We start from the raw sequence: 9,873 nt of genomic DNA, 5'->3' as shown, positions 1-9,873 counted from the left end.
GGTGTACATAAATATTCATATTTTAGTCCTAAATATATATAGTTTACTATATGATTTTACAAGCAAAATGTCTTTATTTTAAAATTAAAATAAATCTTTATTAACCGCTCACTAAGAAACTAACAAACCTTTGAGAGCACAAGTTAATTGGTTTTGTTGAGCTGTCTTATTTAGGTTAACAATTCTTCAAAAATTAATAATTGATCTTAATATAATTGTGCTAACCAAAATGCAAAGTATGTTATTGCTCCCATATGGCCATATTTATTTTGAACATATATACTTCCATTTTTATATAGAAATATTAATATTTTTTCTTTATAAAATCTGTTATCTAGAAAAAGTAATAAGCTTTAAATGATTTCTATATTATTTTTGAAAACTTATATATCTATTTAATTTTAAAGATAATCTAGAAGCATTATTTGTGAGGTAAAGATTTTTGGAGGTGACAACTGGCATGTTATGTAAAAAATCTAAATATTTTGATGAAATAAGGAAGGATTACCATTTATAATTTTCATTGGAATAAATGATGTATATATATATGCTGAAATATTTTATAACTTATACCGGTGTAACATACAATGATACATGGGCAAATCATTTTTAATGAAGTTTTAATTTTTATGATTGCTTCTCTTAGGTATTGGTACATGAGTAGTCAGTCTCCATCTTTTGCAGATCAAGGTTCTAAGATCATCCAATGGATGCATGATCAATGGTGTTATTCGCGTAGGCACCTATAGAGGAACCGACAAGGTATATACTTATGGTGTTATGGAGACTTGCTTACAGCAACACAAACTTTACTTTTGTGCTCATTGATGGTGCGAATGTATGTGATGTTGTGGCCCATCATATCCGAGCCTAGCATGGCCTCCTTCCTTCATGTACATGCACGTGTTGCGGTGTTGATGAATGACAACATTAGGGTACCCGGCTGCCCGGCTACATGATGGAGCATAGAAAGATAAATAATGTTATATTTGGGGTCATGCAAATAAGGAAATATAAGAGCATGAAAGAATGAATTTATGTGAAATGAATCATGTGTAGTCTACACCGCTTCGTGCACCCTTGTGTGGTGACAAAATCCATCGCCCCTCAAAATTGGATGAAAGAAAATTGGACACCGGCGACGCGCAATGATACAGCATGTTTCCAAAAAAAATTGAAAAATCCTCTACCAATAAAATTTGCCAAATTTCTTAAAACCCCAAATCCCAAAGTTGATGGGTTAAGACTGTGAGGATCAATTACCTTTAGGGTCTAGATGCTATCGATGTTATTGATGTGTGCATTATAGCTCCACAACCACAACTCTACTTGACAAGCTCTCTCATATATATGTTCTCTTTAATCAACCTTGCTACTATGTGGCATGCTGCATTGCACAACTACCTTGTGTGCGCTTCCGGTAGACTTTAGGTTATCATCGCTGCATATGGATATGCATCCAATCTTGTTCATTCACTGCCATCCGGCAGCTTACATCGCTCATACACATAGCAAAAATAGACGGGAATCCTAAAACCTAACAAACTTTCCTCTTCCTCTGATCCATTCGGCTCCCCGACATTTGCCAACATCGCAGGCGCATGCATACTCCTTCGATGGGATCTCCCGTGGCACCAAAATGTACGCACACATGGATAATTTGATTTTTAGGTTCAATGATTTTGAATTTTTGAGAATGTCTTAAGTTATAGGGTCTTACAGTTCCTTGAATTCATGTGTGTATTGATACTCGTGGTTCCTTTTGAAAAGTTCTAAAAATTTAATATATTTTCTAAATACAAATTGCTTTGATTTTGTGCGTTTGCCTTGTGTGCGTGGCTCACGAGGTAAATGAGCTGACTAGAGCTGCTAACGATATGAGCTGAGGTAGTTTTCTTTTCTTATTTTATTAACAAGCCAAGCTAAGACGGCTTGTAAGTCTAGCCATCAACCACTCAAAAAAATACGTCTTTGCTGGAAGACACCAAGGGCTAGTTTGGCAAGGTTCTGACTGTGGCTAAAACAGCTCCAGTTGTGACCTCTCTAGTGGAGTCCAAGTCATTTTAAAAAACGTTTGGCAGAATGGCCTCTCCTATTTTCCGTTTATAGATATAAGATGTTAAATGCCCAATATGCCCTTACATATTTGACTTGTTTGTACAAATGAGCCGAAATTACCAGGTTTTCACGAGGTAGTAGCCCAGGAATGGTCAAAGACGACGAGACACACCGAACCTTTTCACAGGTTGAGCCACAAGCTACGCACAACAGCCCGGGCACTGCGATCATGGAGCCGAAAGCATGTCTCCGATGCCCGCTTAAAACTCCACATGGCCCAAGAAGTCATCATGCGCCTAGACGTAGCAGAAGAAACAAGAATGCTCAGCGAACCTGAGCACGACCTACGGAGAAAGCTCAAACACAGGCTCCTAGGATGGGCGGCAATAGAAAAGGCTAGAAAGAAGCAATGCTCCAGAATAACCTACCTGCGCGAGGGAGATGCCAACACGCGCTTCTTCCATCTAAAGGCAAATGGAAGAAAGAGGAAAAACTTCATCCAAAGACTAAAAACAGGAAACGGATGGGCCGTAACACACTTAGATAAACAGCAGATAATTCAAAACCATTTCGACAACGTAATGTCTGCACCAACCGCCCGTGCCAAAACGCTAAATTGGGAACAGCTGCAGCTCCCACAGGTGGATTTATCAGAAATTGATAGCCCTTTCTCGGATAGCGAAATACTACACGCCATAACTGATCTGCCTAAAAACAAAGCACCAGGGCCGGACGGCTACACCGGGCTATTCTTCAAATCATGCTGGAACATAGTCAAAGCAGATGTAACAATAGCAATACATGCATTCTACAACGCCAGATGCAATGACTTCAACCTAGTAAACTCGGCAAACATCGTCCTAATACCCAAAAAAGAAGGAGCTGAAAGCATTCAGGACTTTCGACCGATAAGTCTCATACACGCCATTGCAAAAATCATTAGCAAAATTTTGGCAACAAGACTACAGCCACACCTAGAGAAATTGATATCACCAAGCCAAAGCGCCTTCATCAAAGGAAGAAGCATTCACGACAACTTCCTCTTCGTACGGAATATGGCCAGAAGGTTTCACAGATACGGAACGCCGACATTACTAATGAAACTGGACATTTCCAAGGCTTTTGATTCGGTCCGATGGGATTATCTACTTGAACTGATGCGATACAGAAACTTCCCCACACGATGGCAAGACTGGATAACTGCTTTACTAGTCACATCAACCTCAACAGTCCTGATAAATGGCGCACCATCTGATCCGATAATACACGGGCGAGGACTACGACAAGGAGACCCTCTATCCCCCCTACTTTTTATCCTCGCGATAGATCCGCTGTACAAGCTCATACATAAAGCGACGGAAATGGGACTACTAACAAAAATAAGGGGGCGCACGCCACGTACAAGCATCTCCATGTATGCAGACGATGCGGTCATTTTCATCAAACCGACACAACTAGACGTTACGAATATAACAAAACTGCTGGCCTTCTTCGGGGAGGCCACTGGGCTTAAAACAAACCTGCAAAAAACAACTGTGACCCCCATCAGCTGTGACAGCATAGATCTGGAAGAAATCCTCGCACAATGGCAAATTATCCGTACAAGTTTCCCAATACGGTACCTGGGTCTCCCGCTCACGATAAGACGACTAAGAAAACCGGACTTCCAGCCCATAGTGGACAAAGCAGCGCAGAAGCTCTCCGGATGGCATAGTCGCAACCTAACCCAGGCAGGACGGATATGCCTAACAAAAGCAGTCCTTTCAGCGCAGCCACTATATCTGCTCACCGTCCTCAAAGCACCAAAGGAAGTTCTAGACGAACTAGATAAAATAAGGAAACGATTCATCTGGGCGGGAGACAAAATGCTCACAGGCGGCAAATGCAAGGTTATCTGGACCAAAACCTGCTTACCCAAAGAAAACGGAGGACTAGGCGTGCTAAACCTGCACAAATTTGCTAGAGCTTTGAGGCTGCGCTGGATCTGGCATGAATGGCAGTCCCCACAGAAAACATGGATTGGAACGGAGATACCATGCGATGAATCTGACCAACGACTCTTCGCGGCCTGCACAACGATCGCAGTGGGTAATGGACGCAAAACGAGCTTCTGGCACTCCGCCTGGGGACAAGGAACTCGACCAAAGGACATTGCACCAAACCTGTATATGCTTTCCAGGAGAAAGCACATAAAACTAGCTGCAGCTCTACACAACAACAAATGGGTGACGGACATAAACCTTCAGACAGGACTGACAATATCGCACCTCCAAGAATTTGCAACATTATGGCGCCTAGCAGCTCTAATAAGGCCGCAAATGCAAACGCAACAGGAAGATGCAATCCAATGGAAATTCACATCTAACGGCAGATACTCAGCTGCATCGGCATACAAAGCACAGTTCCTAGGCTCTACCTTAGCACCACACTACAAAACAATATGGCACTGTTGGGCGCCGCCGAAGTGCAAGTTCTTCGCATGGCTCATTCTCCAAAACCGTGTCTGGACAGCTGATCGACTAGAGAGACGAGGATGGCATCACTCCCCTGTATGCCCTCTATGTCGTACGCAACAAGAAACAGCGCATCATCTACTAGCACAATGCAGATACACCCAACGAATCTGGGGACTAGTGGCACTCTGGGCATCACAACCAAGCATACACCCCTCGGAATGGCCATCAACCGAAACCACTATACAATGGTGGATGAATATGACTACCCGGACCGAAGCGCCTAGAAAAGGCACATGTTCTATGACGCTGCTGCTCATATGGGAGATCTGGAAGGAGCGAAACAGACGAATCTTCAATCAACAGGAGATGTCAACATCCTCTCTGATCGCCAAAGTCAAGGAGGAAGCAGGCACATGGATCGCAGCAGGGGCAAAAGCTTTAGCGTTCTTCCTATCTAGAGAGTAATCATGTAATTTTACCCTAAATTTGGAACTCTTGTATTAAAACCTCCTCTATCAATGAAATAGGCACCGTCTTGTGCCCATTCGTTCAAAAAAAAATGAGTTTTAATTCTTTTCTTAATCTGTAATGCAATTTCATATGTAATAAAATGATTAGTAAATAGATTGATGAATATATTATATAACCTTTTGTTTACTTGTTTCCATTTATGTATGATACTTTTTATGGTTTTCTTTTTTCCACCACAATTTTTTTCTTTTTGACGATCCATTCTATTTACATATGATACCTCTCCCGACTTAGACTCCAATCGACTGAATCATAGTTATTAGGATCAGATTGGACCGGCGGTTCGACCAAAAAAAAGACTGAACCAGACCTCTAGAGATTTGATTCGTTTAAAAGACCGTCCATGCATTCGGACCGGTAAAAACCCGGTTCAACCGGCCGGGTTTTAACCAGCCGGCAAACCGGGCGGTTCTGTACGAACCGGGCGGCTTTTGGTTCCTCTCCAGATTTACGCAGGTCTCTCCCACATCGGCCCAACCAAGGCCCAGGCGTCCAGCCCAACCCTTCGGCACCTAAAGTCCGCTCTGATCCGCTCAGGTGCCGCAGAAAAGCGACGCCGCCGCCGCAGCAGTCCGTGTTCTCCAACCCCGACCGGCCGAGCCGCCCTCCCTCTCCTCCCTAGCGCCCGCGTGCGCCTCGCAGCTGAGCGCCTGAGCCCCCTCCTCCCCGTCCCCGCGCCTGGACTCCGGCTTTCGTTTCCGAGCGGCCAATTTTCCCTTTCCTTTCCCTTTCTCCGTTCCACCCTCTCGGCCTTATTTCCTAGCGGCGACGACAAGGCGAGCAGCCACTGCCAGGTCTTTTGTCGGCCGACCATCTGGCCTTCGTCGGGCGCCGGCGACGAACATCCGACAGGTACGCCCACCTATTCCCTTCCCTTCCTGCGGTGCGGAATCGAACCCCCAAACCCTGATGTATGCTATTTATATTTGGATCTGACCATGTATTCTTCAAAACTTCGAATTTTTTTCAAGCAATTATCGGGAAATAGTTTTGATGTGTTGCTGTAAACTAATGCTAAGGTGTAATGTATTATGTATCTTGCCAGTTAAGTGGTCTGTGTGCCTTTCATCCTTGCGGCATTAACTTGTTTTCACCTAGCCGATTTGCCTGTATGGCTCTCTTGCACCTTACTTCGATTGGCAAACCATCTTAATCAGTGGCATGGAAATTAAATTTTGATGTGAATATTATTGGGCATTTGGTTAGGACTGTTTCATTGTTTCCAGAAAACCAATGTTGCATGTTTTCGCTGACTAAAACTTATCATTGAAGCAATCACGTAGCTTGTTTCATAACTATGCCAGCATCTTGCAATCAGCAGCTCTTGCTTATGGCTGATTGTCTGTGATAGATATGGTGCAAACACTTTTTTATCTGTGTAATTGGTGATTATGTGCTAGGTTCAGCCTTATGCCTTTTAGAATGTCTTAGCACACAGGATCGTAAGCAACCATGCACTTCAGTTTAATTATATACTCCCTCCATTTTTAAATATATGATGGTTAGAACAAGCTTATTAGTTCAAACGGAGGTAGTATATATTTTTGGATGTGCTGTTTTCTTTTATATCATTATTCTGGGCAGTAATATACTTTATTTCTTTTCCTGGTTGTTTTATTTGATTAGATTTTAATGATCTTATAAATGGTGTGCAGATTAGGTTTTTAAAATGGCTGAAATAAAATTCTTTGCTGGACGGACATAACAAGGCCTACCTGAGAAGGAGGTGCTCTTGTGCAAGGCGAAAAGTTGCATTGCTTTTTGTTTTTTCCTTGTTGGTCTCTTTGCAGTTGCAGGGACAGGGACAATAAACACTTTAGTGTGGGAGACTACCAGTATATCTTCCTTTTGCAGTTGCAGGGGTTGTGCCTTTGGTGTTGACTATTTGAACGATGTGCAGAGTTTAGGCTAAGTAACACGCTACAGATGTTCATTAATGCTCCGCAGTAGGAGAAATATTAAATTCTTCGTTACCATTGTAAAGTTATTATGCTCTTGTTATTCTGATATTAACAATTTGAGTTAGTGTGCAGAGTAGGTCATAAGAAGCGGTTGGAATTAGTTTTGCAAGAACGTGGGACCATATAGAGTTATATTTTGGGATTGCAGGTCTTACTAGCTGCTCCTTTTTTGGGGCAGTTAGCCTGAGTGTTCAAAATGAATGGGTAAATATACTGGGTGCAGTGTTGGTAATATTGTAAAATGAATTCAGTTCATGAATAATGTTAAACTTACTTTCATAATGTTTTTTTTTTGTCACCTTAGTGATCAAGAAGGTCATGAGCTGGTTAGACTCCTTCATCACGATCTGGTTGTAGCCCGAATAGGCGTTGAGGAAGCAATACTCTAAATACTTATTAAAGTTTGGAGGCTTTTGTGTATCGGGGAGCACTCTTCTCAATTTAGAGGGTTAATGATCTCTAACATTATCTCTGCAGGAAAGTCAGTTGGACTTATTTTGAATCATGGCGGAGCACTTGGCTTCAATATTTGGTACAGAGAAAGATAGAGTCAACTGCCCATTTTACTTCAAGATTGGGGCTTGTCGTCATGGGGATCGTTGCTCACGCATCCATAACAGGCCAACCATATCACCAACTCTTGTGCTCGTTAACATGTATCAACGCCCTGACATGATCACCCCTGGGGTTGATGCTCAAGGCCAGCCAATTGATCCCCGCAAGATGCAGGAGCATTTTGAAGATTTTTACGAGGATATTTTTGAGGAACTGAGCAAGTTTGGTGAGATTGAGAACCTCAATGTCTGCGATAACCTTGCTGATCACATGATAGGCAATGTCTATGTCCAGTTCAGGGAGGAAGACCAGGCAGCTGCAGCTCATACAGCCCTTCAGGGCCGCTTTTACTCTGGCCGCCCAATTGTTGTTGATTTCTCCCCAGTGACTGATTTTCGTGAAGCGACCTGCAGGCAATATGAGGAGAACAGCTGCAATCGTGGCGGATATTGCAATTTCATGCATGTGAAGCAGATTGGTAGGGATCTGAGGAAAAAGCTCTTTGGGCGTTACAGGAGGCCACATAGAGGAAGGAGCCGCAGCCCTAGCCCAGTTCACAGGAGGGAGCGTCGTGACCGAGATGATTACCGCCACGGCGGTGGTGGCGGTGGCCGTGGCCGTGATGACTACCGTGGTGGTGGTGGCGGTGGCCGTGGCCGTGGCCGCGGGGGTGGAGGCAGCAGGCATGAAAGGTACGATGATGGAGGGAGGCGCAGGCATGGTGGCAGCCCCCCTCCCAGGCGTGCAAGAAGCCCAGTCAGGGAGAACAGCGAGGAACGCAGGGCTAAGATTGAGCAGTGGAACCGCGAAAGGGAGGAAAAGCAAGGGTGAGTCCCTTCAAGGTGGTTAAGGCAGTGGCAGACATTATCAGTTAAGTCGTCAGACTGTTTGCTGGTACCGTTTTATGCTGTGTGTTAGAGATTACTATTTTGTCAGAATTGTGTTTTGAGTTGGATGATGTGTAGGGTAAGGATTCTAAATTATTTCACCCCATGGGACTCTGAAACTATCATTTGTGTGTTGGCAAGCATTTTGTCAGGCTGTTGTGCGTTTCAGACCATTGTACAATGCAGCTTTCGATTATGCGTATATGTTACATTGCTACTGCTATGGTTGTTGCGATTTTCTTTTTTTCTTTTTTTTTTTTGGGATTGAGCACATTGCTGGGCTGCACTCTCAGAGACTGACTTTATATCTGCGAATGCCCCTGTTTGTTGCGCCATTGCTGAGGTCTGACTTCTGAGTGTTTGTCCGTACGAGGTCGCGGCGGCACGGATTTTCTTCGGAGTCTGGTGGTGTCTGACTCTGTGGTGGTCAGGAGCCAAGAAGAATCTGAAGAGAAGATTCCTGCAATTTTCTTCGGAGTCTGGTGGTGTCTGTGACTCTGTGGTGGTCAGGAGCCAAGAAGAATCTGAAGAGAAGATTCCTGCAGCCTGGCCTAAAAATGCGGATTGCGGAATATACCCCGGACCCGAAACTGGAACAAGCCCAGCGAGGCTGAGTGACTCAAATTTATCGTGTCAGATTTATGATCTGTGCTCCTTTAGACCTAAACAACCGCTCAAATTTATCATCCAAAATCAAAATTTATCATCCTATATAGAAAACAATAATCGTCTAGTACATTTTTCCGACAACAAAAATTTCATTAGAGGCATATCACCTTTTTTTTTTCGAAATTGCCATAACACCGGACTTCAGATCCGAGTATGGTGTGAAGTCGATTTCAGATGGTTTGGCGGGATTCTTCGGCCCAGCCCCCCGGCACATGGTTACCAGTACCAGATAATTTCGTTTTCTAATAATGATGCACGAGGTCGTTTGTTTTCGCTGTGTCCTTCGACGCCAGTAAAGCCCCTTGCGGTGCCCAACTTTGAAGATGCAAAACCACTGTTGTAGCACTATACCACACTATAGCGTTTCGTTTGTATTTGTGAATTATTGTCAAAATATTAACTAATTAGGCTCAAAAGATTCGTCTCGCAAAGTACAACAAAACTGTGCAATTATTTTTTGATTCGTCTACATTTAGTACTCCATGCATGTACCGCAAGTTTGATGTGATGGGGAATCTTCTTTTTGCATAATGTCAAAGTTGGGAGTTTGGGGGAACTAAACAAACCCTGCATTGCTTTAAAACCTATAAAAGCAGTAACGGAACTACGGAAGCCATGTGACTTCCACCACGAGATTGAGGCCTTATTTAGTTGCCCAACTTTAGAGATGCAAAATCACTGCTGTAGCACTGTAGCACACTGTAGCGTTTCGTTTGTATATGTGAATTATTGTCAAAATATTGACTAATTAGGCTC

The 9,873-nt window shown here is 43.4% G+C and overlaps 1 protein-coding gene across 3 annotated transcripts; it reads left to right on the top strand.

Annotated features, from left to right (window-relative positions):
* The first annotated feature begins 5,545 nt into the window (after positions 1 to 5,545).
* Positions 5,546 to 8,669, top strand: LOC101753694 (splicing factor U2af small subunit B). Of its 3 annotated transcripts, none has more exons than XM_012846535.2 (3): positions 5,546 to 5,897; positions 6,701 to 6,771; positions 7,484 to 8,669. In XM_012846535.2, exon 3 carries the CDS (start codon positions 7,511 to 7,513, stop codon positions 8,390 to 8,392), a length of 882 nt encoding a protein of 293 aa, XP_012701989.1. In that variant the 5' UTR covers positions 5,546 to 5,897; positions 6,701 to 6,771; positions 7,484 to 7,510; the 3' UTR covers positions 8,393 to 8,669. The 3 variants fall into 3 exon arrangements, with proteins under 3 accessions (XP_012701989.1, XP_004969478.1, XP_004969480.1); XM_004969421.2 differs by having other exon boundaries at positions 6,701 to 7,210; XM_004969423.3 differs by lacking the exon at positions 6,701 to 6,771 and having other exon boundaries at positions 5,547 to 5,897.
* Positions 8,670 to 9,873: the final 1,204 nt, after the last annotated feature.

This window comes from Setaria italica, chromosome V (genome assembly GCF_000263155.2).
Source record: "Setaria italica strain Yugu1 chromosome V, Setaria_italica_v2.0, whole genome shotgun sequence".
NCBI classification, from domain to species: domain Eukaryota; kingdom Viridiplantae; phylum Streptophyta; class Magnoliopsida; order Poales; family Poaceae; genus Setaria; species Setaria italica.
The sequence above is the reverse complement of the archived record's forward strand: the minus strand, read 5'-3'. Positions and strand labels throughout refer to the sequence as shown.